General features: G+C 44.7%; 1 protein-coding gene across 1 annotated transcript in view; it reads left to right on the plus strand.

Annotated features, from left to right (window-relative positions):
* Positions 1 to 22,220, plus strand: part of cnppd1 (cyclin Pas1/PHO80 domain containing 1) — a 45,191-nt gene that overhangs the window by 17,389 nt on the left and 5,582 nt on the right. Inside the window, exons 5-7 of the mRNA XM_048534743.2 lie at positions 1,059 to 1,187; positions 3,221 to 3,282; positions 5,285 to 5,402. Of these exons, the coding sequence (XP_048390700.2) occupies positions 1,059 to 1,187; positions 3,221 to 3,282; positions 5,285 to 5,402 (309 nt within the window). The remainder of the gene's footprint in view (positions 1 to 1,058; positions 1,188 to 3,220; positions 3,283 to 5,284; positions 5,403 to 22,220) is intronic.

A 22,220-nucleotide genomic window follows, 5' to 3' on the forward strand; every position in this document is an offset into this window, starting at 1 on the left:
AATTCCAATTTTGTATCACCTTTTTGCATTAAGAATTGATCCTTAATTTCATTCCTGATCTGGTCTGGCTCTCCTTTTTAAACTCTCCCTCTAGACCCTGCACCCAATTCATTTTATCTGCCAGAAGGCTCATCAAGGGCAATGTCGCTTTGCCCCACCAACGACTTTGTTAGGTCCATCCGTTCGCATTGTCTAAACCTGTTCAAAAGCCCAAGGCCTTCTTTCAAAATTCTTTCTGATCATGAAACTACAGTCCTAGCTCAGCTTGTCAACGAGACCCAACCTCTGCTCCATGGGCTTCCATCCCCAATCAGTGATGAAAATTAAATCCCCCCCCCATCCTTGACTCCCTCAACACTCCAATTTAATAACCTTTCATTAAAATATAACACAATAAGCAACTGGCAACACCACACTGAAATTCCTGGCTTGAAATGTCCAGAGGCTCAACCAGCTTGGTTGAGGGAACACTTAAACAGAAACAAAATGCTGTGGATGCTGGAAATCTGAAACAAATACAGAGAATACCGAAGAAACTCTGAATATCTGGCAGCTTCTGTGGAGAGAGAAACAAGTGTAACGTTTTGAATCCAATATGACTCTTCCTCAGAATTTCCTCAGAACAAAATGTAGCATTTACTGTGTTTGCTACTGAGGTGACTGATTCTCCTGAAATAAAAACTTGATTGTTATAAATGGAGACGCTGAACTGTCTGCTCTTAAGTCAAAACTGAAGTAGTGATCTGATTGTGTTTATTCTAATTGTCACAAACTCAACAGTATAAACATTTATCCATTTTGCACTGCACTTAACTGCAATCACATGCCTCCTGGAGCTCTACTACACTTAGGTCATGATCCAAATAACTGATCAATTTCAGAAAAAAATTCTTCACAAAACCAAACTGATTTGCATCCATCTGCCTCTATTTTAAAATCCAAATTTCAATACAGAATAGTTCAGAACTTCATTTCAATGGGCAATATTACATTTAGGTGATGTTCCTACTCTTTCCCTATTAGTGTTTGTTTTCAAGCTTCTTTCGACTTTCTTGCAGATGGTTGCCAGTAAATATTTGTATGATGAAGGAGAAGAGGAAGAGGTGTTTAATGATGAGTGGGGAGCCGCAGGCAAGCTCGACGTTCAAATGGTCAACACGTTGGAGATGAACTTTCTGCAAGCAATTGTAAGTTATCTGAACTGTCCATTCAGTGGAATTATGATATTGGAAATCTTGTACACACTGTTAATGTTATGCTCAAAACATCTTACCTGACTTGGTGGGCTTTGCTCCACGACATACAGCATAGCCATTTTGCCACCATTTGGTCACAAGAGACCAGGTGTAACAAGTTAATGGTGTGTAGCTTCACCAGATTATAGTACCGGTCAGATCTGGGCCAAGAGCGCTGTTGTCCTGTGTAATCCATTTGGGATTGCTGTTTGCAAGTCTGTGTATCAGCAGCAGATCCTTATGAAACTTCAATAATTTGTTCTAAACTCTGTTTGGGCACAAGGATCAGTAGACAATCTGAATGAATTCTTGTGATCACATGGAGTCACAAAATAATACACAGGAAAAAAAAAACCATTGTGCTTGTTCCTTGTTCTTACTCCCTTGCTTATTCTTCACAACCAGGTAATTTTCCTTCAAATATTTAATCAATTTAATGGTAGAAGTTACAATCAAATATTCTACCTCTACCTGTTGAAGCAGCATGTTCGAGATTACACATCACACATTTTGAAAAATGAGTTTCCTCACTTCACCTCGGATTCTTTCGTCACTTCCTTAAATCTGTGCCCAGGTTTCAGTACTTCTTCCACCACTGGCACAATTACCTCCCTGTTGACTATACAAATTCAGGATTTAGAACAGTTCTGAACAGATTTTCTCCAAATCTTCGATGCTTTGAAGAGAACAATCCTAGTTTCTCAAAGTTTAAAAACAGAAATTGCTGGAAAAACTCAACAGGTCTGGCAGCATCTGTGGAGAGAAAGCAAGTTATATATGCTAAAGAAGGGGGGGGGAAGGAGTAAACAATAGACGGAGAAGAACAATGGTCAGGCAGACAAAGGAGTGAGTGAAGGTCAGTCTGGGAGAATAGACATCTAGTGGAAGCTGTTAGTGGCTAACAGTGGGTTGTTACTGGTAGCAGTGACACACAAGGCCTGGTGTGTGGAAGTTAGGGTAAGGACACGGGAAATGTGTGTTTAGGCCATAACATTTCAACGCTTTAGGTGACTGTACTTTCAACAGGTCAGTGGATTTTTGTTCAGTTTGTTCTGAATCGACTGCTGACCAACTAATTTGGAGGTTGAGCTAAAGTAATTACAAAAGGGCATGTGATCATTGATGGAAGTTTATAAAATTATGGGGAGCATGGATAGGGTGAATAGCCATAGTCTCTTTTCCAGGGTAGGGGAGTCCAGAACTCGAGGGTGTAGGTTTAAGGTGAAAGGAAATATTTTTAAAAATCCTGAGGTGTAATGTTTTCACACAGACAATGATAAGTGTATGGAATGAGCTTCCAGAGGGATTGATGGAGGTGGGTACGATTACAACCTTTAAAAGGGAGGTGGATGGATTTATGAATTGGAAGCATTTAGAGGGATATGGGCCAAGTGCTAGCAAATGGGATAATGGGATGTCTGGTTGGCATGGATGAGTTGGATCGAAGGGTCTGTTCCTGTGCTGTACAACTGTATGACTCTGTGACTTCAGAAATTTGACTTAAAAGTGATCTTACGACTTTGGTCTGCCAGCTGAGAGTCTCCCCATATCCCGAACAAGTAAGATGATTTGCAGGTCTGAGGCCTCGGCCTGTGTTGAAGCATGGGAGCCTTTGCTTGCTGCACAACTAAATGTTCTTTACCACATGAGAAGTGTCACCACGCAAAAATTAAGTTCCAAATTGAAGCTCTCCTAGTAACTTAGGAAGTTGTTTTAGAAAAACACATCAGTGCACAATCTCTTTTTAACTTGATAATGGAAGGGTACTTTGAGCAAGGCACATTCTTCGCAAGGTCATATTTCCCCTTTGATTAGAGTTGATTTTTTTCAATCAATAAACTATATTAAGTTTCTTGTGTTTGTTGTACTTTGGATTAAAGGTGCTGCTAAGTATCCAACAGGTGAAGGGTTGAAAAAGGGCCTTAGGGGTTAGTATCTGCACAGTGACAATTGATCTAAAGGTTTATCTCCTGTTTATGCTGCAGGATTGGAACTTGTACGTAAATACCCAGGAATTCTTCGAGCTTTTGAGTCGACTGGAGGGAAGGTGAGTCCAGGGTGTTTGTGAGAAGCCCTTGCCTTGGTGTAAATTGTGTTCTGAAGCTGCAATTTGGGCAGTAATATGAAAAGTAATAGGAAGTCATATATTAGCAAAACCTACTGTCCTGTTGTCATGGGACTTAGTTTATGTAGATAAACTCTGGTTTTGGGTGTTATGCATTGGTGTTGCCCAGTATAACTTTAGCCATGTGTGTATTTGTTTTAATTCACTTGGGGTTTGGGTGTCACTGGTTGGCCAGCATTTATTGCCTGTTCACAGTTGCCAGTGACGTAAAACGCACCTACCACCCTTCAGCAACCAATGATGTAAATTAATACTGTACCACAGTTACCATTGGCCTTGCCTTCTTTTGGGGTGATGATGGCCTAGAATATTATTGTTAGGCTATGAATCCAGAGACCCTGGTAAAATTTTGGAGGTTGGGGTTTGAATCCCGCCATGGCAGATGATGGAATTTGAATTCAATAAAAATCTGGAATTAAGAATCTAATGACAACCATGAAATTATTGTCGATTGTCAGGAAAAACTCAGCTGGTTCACTGTTGCCCTTTGGGGACAGAAACTGTTTTCCTTTCTTGGTCTTGCTTACATGTGACTCCAGATTCACATCCTATGAATGAATAAAAACAAAGCTAAATAAACACTGAAGATGGTTGTTTGCCATGCATAGACCATGTGAATAAATAATGGGATCATATGTCCAATGGCACTATCATTACCTGATTTTAATTAAATTCAATTTGCTACATCTGAATTTCCAATGAGCTAAATGTCTAATATAGTAGCCATTGGCTACAAAATTATGTAATGTAGACTGCCAGCAGATCATTTGGTGATTTCAGAATTGGTTGTTGAGTTTCCTCCTTTCCAACAGTTACTACCGTGCAAAAGTGGTTCATTGGCTGTAAACCTCCAAGGCAACATAACAAAAGGAGCTGGAGTAAGGCATCAGTCTCTCCAGCCTGCTCTGTTACTCATTCAATGAAATCGTAGTTGGTCTCTACTTCCCTGCTGTTATCCCTGTACTTTTTGATTTCCTTTGAGCCCAGAATGCTATCGATTACAGTCTTTAATGTATTCAATGATTATATTCATTCCCAGCCACCTAGGGTAATGAAATCCCAATATTACAACCCTCCAAGTGAAGAAATTTCCCTCATCAATCAGAAATGATTAACCTTTTATCTTCGGGCTTTGACCCCCTAGTTCTTGATCCTATAGCAAAGAAAGACCGCTTCTCATGATCTTAACGTTAAATATCAATTTACATTTTCTTTCATACGCCATAATTTTAACACTGCTGACAGTCATGAGAGAAAACAGATGTTACCCACTGTAAGAATGATTTCAGTATTGTCAGCAGCAGCACATACAAGGCATCAAACGAGAGCCTGCGCTGAACCTAGGCTATGAATGGTACAAGTACAACATTTGCATTTGTTGTTCCTCTGATGGGAGGTTTTTCCTTCTAGCTAGCTATTTGTGGAATCGCTTCTGAGCATAACCTCCTAACTGGAGCACAGGAGCAAAAGAAAATCCATTATTGCAGATGTTGACGTTTGTATATTTAGTCCGCTATAGTGGAAATTAAATAAGATTTTATAATAGGGAGTTACAACAGAACCAAGATGACACAAACACAGAGAATGCTGGAGAAAGGCAGCAGATCTAGCAGTATCTGTGACAAGAGAAACAGAATTAACACTTTGAATCTAGTATGACATGCCAGACTAGAAGTATAAACTGTTTCTCTCTCCACAGATGCTGTCAGACTTGCTGAGTTACTTCAGTATTCTGCGTTTGTTTCATATTTCCAGTATCTGCAGTATTTTAGTTTTATTTAGTCTTACTGTGATTACCTGAGATTGTTATGGACTGTTATCAAGCTCCTCTGACCCATTCTCTTTAGAACGATCACTAAACAGCAAAACATTGTATTCTTTACCGAGCATTTTAATTTTTAATCTGGGCCTTCGTGTTCTGCAGAGTTGCTGAGTCGCAAGGACTGAAACGAGGCTGGTTTACATACACAGACCTATGTGTGATACTGGAACAGGCACTGTGGCAACAGGCGTTTACTGAACTCTACCAGCACGTTATTAAGGTAGTGTGCATTTACACCATTATTACTAATTTGATCTTTTGTCACAGGGGAAGAAGCTGCAGTGAAACAAGATGCACACATTCATTGACATTTAATAACAAAGTTTCCCCATAAGACAACTAACCGCAGTGCAGGCAGTCCTAGATCTACCACAGGTATATAATGAAGTCCAAAGACATGCTGTAACCACATTTTTACTTTAGTTGAGCATACCCTTGGGACGTGGATAATGCTGGCACTACAGTGCTTCATGGAGTCATCCCGAAACCTCCGTCAGTTTACAACAGTCTGATAGTCCCATGGTTATTTTTCTGGAGCGCAGTGAAAAATTATTTGATACAATATCCCAAGTTGTTGCAGTGAGGTTCAAAGCCCTGGCATCTAGAGTGCTAGTCCAGGCCCATGGCCACTCTGGATGGGTATCCTTCTGGACAAAGCTGGATCAGGACACTTGATCAGATTCAGATATATGCCAGTTATCCTCCTCAAAATCTTCATCCATGATAAAATGTCAAAAAAGAAAGAGGCCACCCATTCCAGTGACCCCGTTGGAAACTTGCTATTAAAGCACCTATCTGGGTGGATACCTGGTTTTAAAAAAGCTGACTTCCTCTTTGTCCAATATGAAAAGACAAAGATGACTTTTCACAATATTCCCATAGTGTCCTTGGTTTCCCAGTATTATCAGAGCTATGTTAATGCAAAGTAGTGGTTATGTCACTGGACTAATAATTAAGGCTAAATCTCTGGGGATGCAGGCTCAAAATTCACCATGACAACTGGTGGAATTTGTCATAAAATTATAGAGCCCCTACAGTGTGAAACCAGGTCATTCAGCACGTCATTGAGGCTGCACGGTGGCTCAGTGGCTAGCGCTGCAGCCTCACAGCGCCATGGACCTGACTTCGATTCCAGCCTCGGGCAACAGTCTGTGTGGAGTTTGCACATTCTCCCTGTGTCTGCGTGGGTTTTCTCCAGGTGCTCCGGTTTCCTACCACAGTCCAAACGTGCAGGCTACGTGGATTGGCCATGCTAAAATTGCCCATAGTGTTCAGAGGTTTGTAGGTTATACGGGGATGGGTCTGGCTGGGATGCTCCAAGGGGTGGTGTGGACTTGTTGGGCCGAAGGGCCTGTTTCCACACTGTAGGGAATCTAATCTACTCGAATTAATCAAGTTCACAGCACCCCTCTGAAGAGCATCCCACCCAGACCCACCCCTCTAACCTGTTCCTGTAACCCAGCATTTCCCATGTCTAATCCACCTTATCTACATTGGGCCAAAGGGCCTGTTTTCAACCTGTTTTCACACTGTACGGAATCTAATCTAATCCCCAGATACTATGGGCAATTTAGCGTGGCCAATCCACCTAGCCTGCATGTATTTGGACTTTGGGAGGAAACCCATGCAGTCTGGAGGAGAATATTTGATCTCCACACAGACGTTTGCCTGAATCCAGAATCAAACCGGGGTCCCTGGTGCTGTGAGGTAGCAGTGCTAGCCACTGAGCTCCTATATTAGCATAAATTAATTTTTAAGAAAGTAGAATTAAAAGCTAGCCTCTGTAATGATAAGCATGAAATGACCATTTATTGTCACAAAACCCCATCTGGTTCATTCACGTCCTTTAGGAAAGAAAATCTGCCGTCCTCATCTGGCCTGACCTACATATGACTGTAGACCCACAGTAATGTGGTTCACTCCTCACTGTCCTCTGAAATGGCTCAAAGTCACCCACTTAAAGGGCATTTGGGGATGATTGGGTCACTGGGTCATTTGAACATCTATTTGGAAGGCTGGTCTTCTCCAGGACATGGGAACTCTCATTTGTTTTTTAAGTCTTTGATGTGATGTGTCCTGGAGGAGACCAGCCCTCCCAACACTTGTTCAGATGTCCCAGGATTTTAGGTAGAAGAAAGATCTGTGTTTCCTTCCACACCTCTTCATAAGTTACTTCAGCTGGTATCTTGCCCAGCTGTAACAATGGTTTTTTGCCACAGTTCCTAAAGTGTGTGTTATTGAATCATAGAGCCACACAGCATGGAAACAGATTCTTCAGTGTAACTTGTCCACGTCAACTAGGCCTTCCAATCTTACCAAGTCCCATTTGCCAGCTCTGGCCCATATCCCTCAAAACTCTTGCTTTTCATGCACCCACCCAGATGGATTCACGTTCATCGTTAGATCTTCAATTTCAGGTATTTTATTGAATTGAAATTCTGCCATCTGCCATGCCAGACAAATGAGGAGCGATTGACTAGGTTGGGCTTATTTTCACTAGAGTTCAGACAAATGAGAGACTTATAAAATTCTAAGAGGACTGGACAGAGTAGATTCAGCGAGGATGCTCCCGATGGTGGGTGTGTCCAGAACCAGGGGTCACAGTATGAGGATTTGGGGTAAACGATTTAGGACAGAGATGAGGAAACATTTCTTCACCAAAGAATGGTGAGACTGTGGAATTCATTGCCACAGGAAGTAGTTGATGCCAAACCAGTGAATGTATTCAAGAGGTGACTGGATGTAGCATTTGGGGTGAATGGGATGAAAGGTTATGGGGAGAAAGCAGGATTTGGCTATTGAGCTATACGAGCAGCCAGGATTGTGAAGAATGGTGGAGCATGCTTGAAGGGCTGAGTGGCTTCCCCTTACTCCATCTTCTGTGTTTCTATGCTTCCTACCTTCAAGCCAGTTTTGTGGCCAGTTGACTAGCTCTCCCTGGATCCCATGTGATCTAACTTTACTTGCCAGTCTACCATGCAGAACCTTGTCAAACGCTTTGCTGAAGTCCATATATACAATGTCTACTGTTGATGTCATCTCAATCTTCTTTGTCACCACTTCAAAAAAAACTTGATCAAGTCAGGGAGATGCAATTTCCCACACAAAATCAAGTTGTTGCGTGGAAAGTTCTTTACACAGAGGGTGGTGGGTGCCTGGAACACGTTGCCAGCGGAGGTGGTAGACGCAGACACGTTAACATCTTTTAAGATATATTTGGACAGGTACATGGATGGGCAGGGAGCAAATCGGCACAGACCGTTAGAAAATAGATGACAGGTTAGACAGAGGATCTTGATCGGCACAGGCTTGGAGGGCCGAAGGGCCTTTTCCTGTGCTGTAGGTTTCTTTGTTCTTTGATTGTCCCAAATCAGTCCTTGCCTTTCCAAATGCATGTAAATCTTGTCCCTTAGAATCAACTTACCCACCACTGATGTCTGTTTATAGTTTCCTGGTTTTTCCTTACAACCTTTCCTAAATAATGACACCACTGTAGCCAACCTCCTGTCTTCTGGCACCTTACTTGCAGCTGTCGTTTATACAGATTTGTCAGTAAGGGACCCAGCAATATCTTTACTGGCTTCCCATAAAGTACATCTGATCATGTTCCAGGGGTTTATCTACCTTTTATGCGTTTTAAGACCTCTAGCACCGCCTCATCTGTAATACAGAACTCTTTTCAAGATGTCACTATATGTTTTCCAAGTCCCCTGGCTTCCATTTTTGAATGCTTATATTTGGTATCTCCTTCTCAAGGGCAACAATGGCTGTTGTGAGGAGGAAACTGCTCTGTCTGGAGGCTCTGGTTCCACCCTCTTCGATCCTCCACATTAATGTTGCTGAACTGTACAAGCCCAAAATCCCTAACTTTACAATCCACTGTCAACAGCTCAGGTTGTCTGCATGCAAAAATCGCGCAGGTAGAGGCTGAATAACGTAGCTCGAAAGTCACTGAGTGGGTGTGGGAAAAAGCACAAGGCACAGTGGTTGAGCTGGGAAGCTGAATGGTGGCTTCTTTCTGTCTGTTGTACACACTGTGCTTTACAGGCACTGGAAATTACCCCTCCAAAGGGGAAGAAGAGCAAGTGTGTGTGTGTGAGAAGGAGGGGCCTGATAAGAGTGAGCGGAAGGGTTGTGTTGAGGAGGGCCTGCCAAGTGAGTGGCATTTGCAATAGAGGTCACTGAATGAACAAGTGGAGGTGGAGGGATTTTGAGAAAGAGCCAACTGTGGTGAAATTTTGGTGAGAGAGCTGCTGAGTGAATGAGTGGGGAATGGTTGGGGTGACAGACTACCGTTTGGGAACACAGGCTGTTATGAAGGGAATGGTTGGGGTGACAGACTACCGTTTGGGAACACAGGCTGTTATGAGAGTGGCAGGGGGACTTATGAAAGAGATTGGAGGTGTTTGGAAACTATGATGCTGAGTAAGAGTCTGTGGACGCAGGACATTTGAGAAAAGGAGTGTATCTCTGTTATGTGTATGTGCATGCATAGTAGTGGGGTCGATACCACATGAGGTTATGGGTTGCCTGTTGGAAAAGTCCTGGACTATCTTCTGTCATTGGGCAATATGGCAGAAACCTACAGGAGTACATAAATTAATAAAATTGTTACAAGTTCTTTAAAATGTTCATATACCCATCTAATGAATTGAAAATTTTCTGTAATGATGTACCGGGTCGCTTTATTTCTGCTTTGTGCTAGCTCGTGCCTGGGATCACTTTAATTTCCACATGTTAAAGTGGCGTTACATTGGAAGATAGTTTTGGGCAAGACTGACAAGTTGATTATGTTACTAACACAGAAATTCACAGGCTGGAATTAATGACCTTGGAGCAAGTTCAAATCCAACTGCAGCAGACGGGGGAATGTAAATTCAACCCATTAAATTTTTTAATTATTCTTTTTGGGATGTGGGGCTCACTGGCTGTGCCAGCATTTATTGACTGTCCCTAGCTGCCCTTTGAGAAGGTGGTGGTGAGCTGACTTCTTGAGCCGCTTGTGTCCATGTGCTGTAAGTTGAACCACAATGTTGCGAGTTCCATGATATTAATATGTAGAATTAAATGTCAATAATCGTTACAGTGATAACATGAGCAAAATCCTATCCAGTTCACTAATGCCGTTTGGGAGGGAAAATCTGCCAACCTTAACCTTTGTGACATTTGTAAATGATTCCAGATCTGTGGCAATGTGGACGACTTTTAACTGTCTTCTAAAATCGGTGTAATTACTCCAAATACTGAAATGACTGTGAGGCCCTTTATGCGTGCAGCCAGAGCCAGTGACGTCAACTGGCCATGCTAAGTTTCAGCATGTGTTTGCGTGTGAGCTGTTCATGTCATTTTGCCAGAAGCGGTCAGCACCACTGCATGCGTAGACCGCTCCTCCTTTATTTCATGTTAATCCATTGTTAAAAGTGATGGCCAAACCCTGTGCTGCCTCAAACACTTCCTCTCGTGCTCGTTTCCAGCTCCTGGTGCTGATTTCACTCTGGAGCAGGGGCACAGATAATAGTGCTGGTTAGTCCCTCATACCGTCAATTTTCTTCTCCTCTGACATTTTGCTTTTCCTTTTTGCTGACTACATAAATTGTTATCTAGCTCACCACAGACCTCAGTGAATTCCATCTGCGCTGTTTCAACTTTGTGATAGTTAACTCCTGAAAACATTAGAAAGATTAATCTCCAAGACAGTACCTAAATAACTTAGCAAAACAGTCTTGGGGCCAAAACATTGTCAGTTTTCTATTTAATTTGGAAAACTAATTACAGTCATTATAAACAGAGATAATGGGAACTGCAGATGCTGGAGAATCCAAGATAACAATGGGAGGCGGGGACGAGCTGGGCTGGTTATTGATGCAGTGGGGGAGGGGGAGATTTTGAAGTTTGTGAAGTCCACGTTGATACCATTGGGCTGCAGGGTGCCCAAGCGGAATATGAGTTGCTGTTCCTGCAACCTTTGGGTGGCATCATTGTGGCACCGCAGGAGGCCCATGATGGACATGTCATTTGAAGAATGGGAGGGGGAGTTAAAATGGTTTGCAACTGGGAGGTGCAGTTGTTTATTGCAAACCGAGCGGAGGTGTTCTGCAAAGCGGTCCCCAAGCCTCTGCTTGGTTTCCCTGTCGAGGAAGCCACACCGGGTACAGTGGATACAGTTATCTACATTGGCAGATGTGCAGGTGAACATCTGCTTAATATGGAAAGTCATCTTGAGACCTGGGATGGGGGTGAGGGAGGAGATGTGGGGGCAAGTGTAGCACTTCCTGCGGTTGCAGGGGAAGGTGCTGGGTGTGGTGGGGTTGGAGGGGAGTGTGGAGCGGACAAGGGGGTCATGGAGAGAGTGGTCTCTCCCGAACGCAGACAAGGGTGGGGATGGAAAAATGTCTTGGGTGGTGGGGTTGGATTGTAGATGGCGGAATTGTTGGAGGATAATGCGTTGTACCCAGAGGTTGGTGGGGTGCTATTTGAGGATGAGGGGGATTCTCTTAGGGCGGTTCCAAGATAACAAAGTGTGAAGCTGGATGAACACAGCAGGCCAAGCAGCATCTCAGGAGCACAAAAGCTGTCGTTTCGGGCCTAGACTGTTCATCGTCAACCAGCCCAGCTCGTCCCTGCCTCCCTAATCCGTTCTTCCTCTCACCTATCCCCTCCTCCCACCTCAAGCCGCACCTCCATTTCCCACCTACCAACCTCATCCCGCCTCCTTGATCTGTCCGTCCTCCGCAGACTGACCTATCCCCTCCCCAGCTCCCCACCTATACTCTCCTCACTGCCTATCTTCTCCTCTATCCATCTTCAGTCTGCCTCCCCCTCTCTCCCTATTTATTTCAGAACCCTCTCCATATCCCCCTCTCTGATGAAGGGTCTAGGTCTGAAACGTCAGCTTTTGTGCTCCTGAGATGCTGCTTGGCCTGCTGTGTTCATCCAGCTTCACATTTTGTTATCACAGTCATTACAAAGCTTTCCATCACCTCCAAGTGATGGATGTGAGTTTGCTCGCTGAGCTGGAAGGTTAGTTTTCAGACGTTTCGTCACCATTCTAGGTAACATCATCAGTGAGCCTCCGACGAAGCGCTGGTGTTATGTCCCGCTTTCTATTTATCTGGTTAGGTTTCCTTACATCACCAACCCAAGGAAACCTAACCAGATAAATAGAAAGCGGGACATAACAAGGAAACCTGACCAGATAAATAGAAAGCGGGACATAACAAGGAAACCTAACCAGATAAATAGAAAGCGGGACATAACACCAGCGCTTCGTTGGAGGCTCACTGATGATGTTACCTAGAATGGTGACGAAACGTCTGAACACTAACCTTCCAGCTCAGCGAGCAAACTCACATCCAGAACCTCAACCTGAGCTACAAATCTTCTCAAAACTCGCCACCTCCAAGTGATGTTGGCTTTCTGAGAAAATTTCAGATCTCCTGTATTTATTGGTTCATACACACCGTTGGCTTAATTTAAAATCTTAACTATTGATTTTTAAAAATTCGTAAATGGGAAAAGAGCACTGAGGGGTAAGGCCAGCATTTGTTGATCAACCTTAATTAACTTCCGGTGACTTACTCAGCTGTTTCAGAGGACTGCGAATGATTCAAACACCTCTTCAGTTTCACAAACTGCACACGTGCCCAAAGAGCTAAGTCTTGTGCCATTCTTCAATAAATACTTCATTAGGACAAATTGGTATTCCCATATATCATCCACATATTCTAACAACCAAGTTGGACTTTGGAAGGTTTACTGTTTGTGTATGTAAATGAGAGAGAGAAAAGACAAAACCACAAATGTTGAAAATACAGTATAAATTAGGGAATGCTAGAAATATGCAGCAGGTCTGTAAAGAGAGAAAAAAATTCATTTCAGGTCGATGACCTTCCAACAGAATTGAAAAAAAAGTTTGGATCGTTTGTGTAGATTTTTGTTTCTGCACTGCATCTATTACCACTCTGTGCATCATGAAATCTTTTCTCATTGAATCTCCTCTGGCCTCCACTCTGTAACAGACCTTTGTCGTTCTTGTCCCTCCCCACTTCTTATAGTTCCATATTCCTTCAGTTTTGCTGAAAGATTTTCGACCTGAAAAATTAACTCTTTCTACCTTCTTGGATATTGCCAAACCTGCTCAGTGTTACCAGCATTTCTTGATTTTACAACAGAAGGGACGTTGTGTGTTATGGTGGAAAGCAGGAGAGGTTCAGTTGGACATGAGGTGCGAAACACTTTACATCAGCATCATTGGTATTCAGGAATTTTGCTTCATTTTTTTAGCATAAAACTCATGCAGTTTTGCAGGGAAAGAAGCTGTGACCAGTTTTATTACCCGCCCACATACACAGCCAAAGCACACAGAGCAGTTCAGCACAGGAACAGGCACTTCAGCTCACTGTGATGTCATTTTAAGCTGATCTTATCAGCCTGCACATGGCCTGTATCCTCCTATTCCCTGCCTGTCCATGTTTCTGTCTAAATGCCTCTTAAACTTTGCTATCATATCTGCTTCCATCACCTGTGCTGACAACATGTTCCAGACAGCTACCACCCTCTGCATAAAAAAACTTGTCTCGCACGATCCCTTTAAACTTTGTTCCTCTCAGCATTAACCTTTATCCCCTAGTATTTGACATTCCCAACCTGGGGGGAAGAAGACTGGCAATCCACCTTATCTGTGCTTCTCATAATTTTATTTACTTCTGTGAGGTCATCCCTCAGCCTCCAATGCTGTGATTAAAACCATCCAAGTTTGTCCACCCTCTCCTTATGACTAATGCACTCCAATCCAGGCAACATTCTGGTAACAAAGTGTGAAGCTGGATGGACACAGCAGGCCCAGCAGCATCTCAGGAGCACAAAAGCTGACGTTTCAGGCCTAGACCCTTCATCAGAGAGGAGGTTGGGGTGAGGGTTCTGGAATAAATAGGGAGAGAGGGGGAGGCGGACCAGAGATGGAGAGAAAAGAAGATAGGTGGAGAGGAGAGTATAGGTGGGGAGGTAGGGAGGGGATAGGTCAGTCCAGGGAAGACGGACAGGTCAAGGAGGTGGGATGAGGTTAGTAGGTAGGAAATGGAGGTGCGGCTTGGGGTGGGAGGAAGGGATGGGTGACAGGAAGAACAGGTTAGGGAGGCAGAGATAGGCTGGGCTGGTTTTGGGATGCAGTAGGGGGAGGGGATGAGGTGGGCTGGTTGTGGGATGCGGTGGGGGAAGGGGAGATTTTGAAGCTGGTGAAGTCCACATTGATACCATTGGGCTGCAGGGTTCCCAAGCGGAATATGAGTTGCTGTTCCTGCAACCTTCGGGTGGCATCATTGTGGCACTGCAGGAGGCCCATAATGGACATGTCATCTGAAGAATGGGAGGGGGAGTGGAAATGGTTCGCGATTGGGCGGTACAGTTGTTTATTGCGAACTGAGCGGAGATGTTCTGCAAAGCGGTCCCCAAGCCTCCGCTTGGTTTCCCCAATGTAGAGGAAGCCACACCAGGTACAATGGATACAGTATACCACATTGGCAGATGTGCAGGTGAACCTCTGCTTAATATGGAAAGTCATCTTGGGGCCTGGGATAGGGTTGAGGGAGGAGGTGTGGGCGCAAGTGTACCACTTCCTGTGGTTGCAGGGGAAAGTGCCTGGTGTGGTGGGGTTGGAGGGCAGTGTGGAGCGAACAAGGGAGTCAGGGAGAGAGTGGTCTCTCCGGAAGGCAGACAAGGGTGGGGATGGAAAAATGTCTTGGGTGGTGGGGTTGGATTGTAGATGGCGGAAGTGTCGGAGGATGATGCGTTGTATCCGGAGGTTGGTGGGGTGGTGTGTGAGAACGAGAGGGATCCTCTTTGGGCGGTTGTGGCGGGAGTGGGGTGTGAGGGATGTGTTGCGGGAGACGCGGTCAAGGGCGTTCTCGACCACTGCCGGCGGGAAAGTTGCGGTCCTTGAAGAACTTGGACATCTGGTATGTGCGGGAGTGGAATGCCTCATCCTGGGAGCAGATGCGGCAGAGGCGGAGGTATTGGGAATAGGGGATGGAATTTTTGCAGGATGGTGGGTGGGAGGAGGTGTATTCTAGGTAGCTGTGGGGGTCGGTGGGCTTGAAATAGACATCAGTAACTAGCTGGTTGCCTGAGAAGGAGACTGAGTGGTCGGGGAAGATGAGGGATGCGTTGGAGATGTCCCAGGTGAACTTGAGGTTGGGGTGGAAGGTGTTGGTGAAGTGGATGAACTGTTCAAGCTCCTCTTGGGAGCAAGAGGCGGCGCCGATACAGTCATCAATGTAACGGAGGAAGAGGTGGGGTTTGGGGCCAGTGTAGGTGCGGAAGAGGGACTGTTCCACGTAACCTACAAAGAGGCAGGCATAGCTGGTGCCCATGGCCACCCCCTTTGTCTGTAGGAAGTGGGAGGAATCGAAAGAGAAGTTGTTGAGGGTAAGGACGAGTTCAGCTAGGCGGATGAGGGTGTCGGAGGAGGGGGACTGGTCGGGCCTGCGGGACAGGAAGAAGCGGAGGGCCTTGAGGCCATCTGCACAAGGAGTACAGGTGTATAAGGACTGGATGTCCATGGTGAAAATGAGGTGTTGGGGGCAATGGAATTGGAAGTTCTGGAGGTGGTGGAGGGCGTGGGTGGTGTCACGGACGTAGGTAGGGAGCTCCTGGACCAAAGGGGAGAAAATGGAGTCCAGACAGGTGGAGATGAGTTCGGTGGGGCAGGAAGAGGCTGAGACAATGGGTCGACCAGGGCAGGCAGGTTTGTGGCTTTTGGGAAGGAGATAGAAATGGGCTGTGCGGGGTTGGGGAACAATGAGGTTGGAGGCTGTGGGTGGGAGGTCCCCTGAGGTGATGAGGTCATGAGTGGTGTTGAAGATGATGGTTTGGTGCTCGGGGGGTGGGGTCATGACCAAGGGGGCGGTAGGAGGAGGTGTCAGAGAGTTGGCGTTTGGCTTTGGCGATGTAGAGGTCAGTGCGCCATGCTACCACTGCGCCACCTTCTGGTAAACCCATTTTTCACCCGTTCCACTATGTCCTTCCTATGGAGTGGCAACCAGAACTGCACAAACTACTCAAATTGTGACCTAACCAAAATTTTACACAGCTGCAACATGATTCGCCAACTTGTATTCAGTTGGAGGCTCTGATAGGCTTGAAAATGGACAAAACCCCTGGCTTTGACAACTTTCATCCCAAGCTGCTGTGGGAGGTCACACAAGAAATTTCAGGGGCTCTGGCACAAATTTTTAATTCCTTTTTGGCGAAGGGGGGAGTTCCAGAGGACTGGAAAATGGTCAAAGAACAAAGAAAATTACAGCACAGGAACAGGTCCTTTGGTCCTCCAAGCCTGCGATCGAGATCCTCTATCTAAACCTGTCACCTATTTTCCAAGGATCTGTATCCCTCTGTTCCCTGCCCATTCATGTATCTGTCAAGATACATGTTTGTCCCTAGCAGGCAGGGAAGATGGGGTCGAGTGAGGGAGCCTTGGTTCTCAAGAGAAATCAAACGACTGGTTAAGAGGAAGAAGGATGCTTATGTATGGTTTAAGAAACAAGGAACGGAAAAGGCTCGAGAGGGATACAAGTTATCCAGGAATGAGCTGAAGAAAGAGCTCAGAAGAGCTATAAGGGGGCATGAGAAAACCTTGGCAGATAGGATCAAGGAAAATCCAAGGCTTTTTACACGTATGTGAGGAATAAGAGAACGACCAGAGAAAGGGTAGGGCCGATCAAGGATTGTAAAGGGAATTTTTGCACAGAGCCTAAAGAGATAGGAGAGGTCCTTAATGAATACTTTTCTTCAGTATTTACAACTCAGAGGGACCTAGTTCTGGAGGAGGACAGTGTGAAACAGGCTGGTTGGTTCGACGAGGTCGATATTAGTAAGGAAGATGTACTAGGAATTTTGAGGAAGATGAAGATAGATATGTCCCCTGGGCCTGAAGGGATTTATCCAAGGATTCAATGGGAAGTGAGGGAAGAGATCACTGGGCCTTTGGTGATGATCTTTTTCGCCCTCACTGTCCATGGGTAGAATTCTGGAAGATTGGAGAGAGGCAAACATCATTCCCTTGTTCAATAAAGGGAATAGGGATAACCACAGAATTTACAGGACAGTTAGTCTTACATCAGTGATGGGAAATTATTGGAAAGGACTCCGAGAGATAGGATTTATGATCACTTGGAAAGGCACTTATTGATTCATGATAGTCAGCATGGATTTGTGAGGGGTAGATCAGGCCTCACAAATCTTATTGAATTCTTCGAAGAGGTGACCAAACACGTGGACGAAGGTGGAGCAGTGGATGTGTTATACAGGGATTTAAGTAAGGCATTTGATAAGCCTTCCCGGGGTAGGCTTATGCAGAAAATAAGAAGGCATGGGATAGGGGAACATGTGGTAGGTTGGATTCAGAATTGGCTGACCCTTAGAAGACAAAGGGATGAAAAATATTCAGCATGGTGATCAGTTATGAGTGGTGTACCACAAAGATCTGTCCTGGGTCCTCTTCTATTTGTGGTAATTGTAAATGATTTGGATGAAGGAGTGGAAGGGTGGATTAGCAAGTTCACAGATGATATGAAGATAGGTCGTGTTGTGGACAGTGTGCAGGCTGTTCTATGTTACTAAGGGATATTGATATAATGCACAGTTGGGCTGAGAAGTGGCAGATGGAGTTTAACCTTGAAAAGTGTGAGGTGATTCATTTTGGTAGGACAAACTTGAAAGCAGAATACAGCGTTAACTGAAAGATTCTTGACAGTGTGAAGGAGCAGAGGGATCTTGATGTTCATGTTCACTGTTCCCTGAAAACTGCCAACTAGGTGGATAGAATTGTTAAGAAGGTGTATGATGTGTTAGCTTTCATTAATAGAGGGATTGAGTTCAAGAGCCATGAAGTTATGCTCCAGCTGTACAAAAGCCTGGTTTGGCCACACCTGGAGTATTGTGTCCAGTTCTGGTCACCTCATTACAGGAAAGATGTGAAGGCATTGACAAAGGCGCAGAGGAGATTTACCAGGATGTTCCCGGGAAGGGAGGGAAGGTCTTACGAGGAAGGATTCAGAGAAAAGTTGAGAGCGCTAGGGCTTTTTTCTTTAGAACGACGAAGGATGAGAGGTGACTTAATAGAGGTGTACAAAATGATCAGAGGTATAGATAGACACCCAGAGACTTTTTCCCGGGGTGGAGGTAGCTATTACAAGGAGGCATAGTTTTAAAGTGAGTGGAGGTCAATACAGTGGAGATATCAGAGGTAGGTTCTTTACTCAGAGTGGTAGGCGCATGGAATGCGCTGCCGGAGAGGGTATTGGAGTTGGCTTCATTAGGGGCATTTAAGTGGCTATTAGTTAGGCATGTGGATGAAAGTATAATGTGGGTGTGGAGGTTAGATAGACCTTAGGTCTCGGGTAAAAGTTTGGCACAACATCATGGGCCAAAGGGATTGTACTGTGCTGTACTGTTCTATGTTCAATGTCCTAAATGATGCAATGGTGCCTGCCTCTACCACCTCTGCTGGTGACTTGTTCCAGGTATCCACCACCCTCTGCATAAAGAACTTTCCATGCATATCTCCCTTAAACATTTCCCCTCTCACCTTGAAATTGTGACCCCTAGTAATCTGGGGGAAAAAGCTTCTTGCTACCCACTCTCTCTATACCGGTCATGATTTTGTAGACCTCAATCAGGTCCCCCCTCAATCTCCGTCTTTCTAACGTAAATAATCCTAATCTACTCAAACTCTCTTCATAGCTAGCACCCTCCATACCAGGCAACCTCCTGGTGCACCCTTTCCGAAGCATACGCATCCTTTTGATAATGTGGTGACCAGAACTGTACGCACTATTCCAAATGTAGTCAAACCAAAGTCCTATACAACTGCAACATGACCTGCCAACTCTTATACTCAATACCTCGCCCGATGAATGAAAGCATGCCACCTTGACCACTCTATCGACCTGTGTTGCCACCTTCAGGATACAATGAACCCAAACACCCAGATCTCTCTGTGCATCAATTTTCCCCAGGGCCATTCTATTTACTGTATAGTTCTGTTTTGAATTGGATCTTCCAAAATGCATCACCTCGCATTTGCCTGGATTGAACTCCATTTCTCCGCCCAACTCTCCAATCCATCTATATTCTGCTGCATTCATCGACAGTCCCCTTCACTATCTGCTACTTCGCCAATCTTCTTGTCATCTGCAAACTTGCTAATCAGACCAGCTATACCTTCCTCCAGATCATTTATGTATATCACAAACAGCAGTGGTTTCAACACGGATCCCTGTGGAGCACCATGGTCACAGTTCTCCATTTTGAGAAACTCTCTTTCACTACAACTTTCTATCTCCTGTTCCCCAGCCAGTCCTCTGTCCATCTAGCTAGTACACCCTGGACCTCATGCGACTTCACTTTCTCCATCAGCCTAGCGTGGGGAACCTTATCAACCGCCTTACTGAAGTCCATGTATATGACATCTACAGCCCTTCCCTCAGCTATTAACTTTGTCACTTCCTCAAAGAATTCTATCAAGTTGGTAAGACCTAACCTTCCCTGCACAAAACCATGCTGCCTTTCACTAATAAGCCCATTTTCTTCCAAATGTAAATCGATCCTATCCCTCAGTATCTTCTTCAGCAGCTTCCCCACCACTGACGTCAGGCTCACTGGTCTATAATTACCTGGATTATCCTTGCCAGCCTACTTAAACAAGGGGACAACATTAGGAATTCTCCAGTCCTCCAGGACCTCACCCGTCCCGTGCGCCCCCCTCCCGCCTTTAGCCTTCTTGATTCCTCGTTTCTATGACTACTGAGGTAGAGATAGAACATAGAACATAGAACAGTACAGCACAGAACAGGCCCTTCAGCCCACAATGTTGTGCCGACCATTGATCCTCATGTATGCACCCTCAAATTTCTGTGACCATATACATGTCCAGCAGTCTCTTAAATGACCCCAATGACCTTGCTTCCACAACTGCTGCTGGCAACGCATTCCATGCTCTCACAACTCTCTGCGTAAAGAACCTGCCTCTGACATCCCCTCTATACTTTCCACCAACCAGCTTAAAACTATGACCCCTCGTGCTAGCCATTTCTGCCCTGGGAAATAGTCTCTGGCTATCAACTCTATCTATGCCTCTCATTATCTTGTATACCTCAATTAGGTCCCCTCTCCTCCTCCTTTTCTCCAATGAAAAGAGACCGAGCTCAGTCAACCTCTCTTCATAAGATAAGCCCTCCAGTCCAGGCAGCATCCTGGTAAACCTCCTCTGAACCCTCTTCAAAGCATCCACATCTTTCCTATAATAGGGCGCCCAGAACTGGACGCAGTATTCCAAGTGCGGTCTAACCAAAGTTTTATAGAGCTGCAACAAGATCTCACGACTCTTAAACTCAATCCCCCTGTTAATGAAAGCCAAAACACCATATGCTTTCTTAACAACCCTGTCCACTTGGGTGGCCATTTTAAGGGATCTATGTATCTGCACACCAAGATCCCTCTGTTCCTCCACGCTGCCAAGAATCCTATCCTTAATCCTGTACTCAGCTTTCAAATTCGACCTTCCAAAATGCATCACCTCGCATTTATCCAGGTTGAACTCCATCTGCCACCTCTCAGCCCATCTCTGCATCCTGTCAATGTCCCGCTGCAGCCTACAACAGCCCTCTACACTGTCAACGACACCTCCGACCTTTGTGTCGTCTGCAAACTTCCTGACCCATCCTTCAATTCCCTCGTCCAAGTCATTAATAAAAATTACAAACAGTAGAGGCCCAAGGACAGAGCCCTGTGGAACTCCACTCACCACTGACTTCCAGGCAGACTATTTTCCTTCTACTACCACTCGCTGTCTTCTGTTGGCCAGCCAATTCTGTATCCAAGCAGCTAAGTTCCCCTGTATCCCATTCCTCCTGACCTTCTGAATGAGCCTACCATGGGGAACCTTATCAAATGCCTTACTGAAGTCCATATACACCACATCCACAGATAGATCAGGTGAGTCTCATGTCAATGGTGGGGAAGCTGTTCGAGAAAATTCTGCAGGAGAGAATGAATATCTACAAAGTTGCTGGAAAAGCTCAGCAGGTCTGGCAGCATCTGTGAAAGAGAAAACAGTGTTAACGTTTCGGGTCCGGTGACTCTTCCTCAGAACTTCCAAAACGTTAACTCTGTTTTCTCCTTCAAAGATGCTGCCAGACCTGCTGAGCTTTTCTAGCAACTTTGCTTTTGTTCCTGATTTACAGCATCCGCAGTTCTTTCGGTTTTTAGAATGAATATCTACTTTCAAAAGCATGGCTTAAGTAATGATAGTCAGCATAGCTTTGTCAGAGGGATGTCATACCTAACAAAGATGTTAGAATTTTTGAAAACATGATCAAGTGTGTCGATGATAGAAGCTCAGTTGATGTTGCCAATTTTGTATACTGGGACCTTTATTCTTTGTGGTATGTTGAATGGCAGGACACAAGAATAGAAGGATCTTGGGATAATTATTCATAGATCCTTGAAGTTGGCAAACCATGTCAATAGGATAGTTAAGACAGCCTACGGAACAGTTGCATCAGTTGTGGGATAGAGTATAAGAGGAAAGAGATAATGTTGGAGTTGTATAGAGTGTTTGTTAGGCCACAGCTGTAGTATTGTGTGCGTTCCGGTAACTTTACTAGAGGATAGCACTACATGGTGTACAGAGGAGGTAGGATATTGCCTAAGATGAAGAAAGTAACCTAAAAGGAAGACTAGAATGGCTTGGATTGTTTTCTTACAATCTTTAAAAAAGTATTTGGATGAGCAGTTGAAATATCATAACATTCAAGGATATGGGACAAGTGCAGAAAATTGGGATTAGCGGGCCTTTGGTGGTAGTTATTGTTGGTGCTCAGTGGGCCAGTGGACCTTTTTTGCACTGTATGTATCTATACTTAGTGCCCTGGCATGCCTTCTGTGCCACTTTATCCACTTATGTTGCCACTTTTGAGAACTGTGGACTTGCGCCCCAACATCCCTCGCTAAATCAGTGCTTCAAAGGATCAAGCAATTTACT

The sequence above is a fragment of the Stegostoma tigrinum genome, chromosome 7, assembly GCF_030684315.1.
Source record: "Stegostoma tigrinum isolate sSteTig4 chromosome 7, sSteTig4.hap1, whole genome shotgun sequence".
Lineage (NCBI taxonomy): Eukaryota > Metazoa > Chordata > Chondrichthyes > Orectolobiformes > Stegostomatidae > Stegostoma > Stegostoma tigrinum.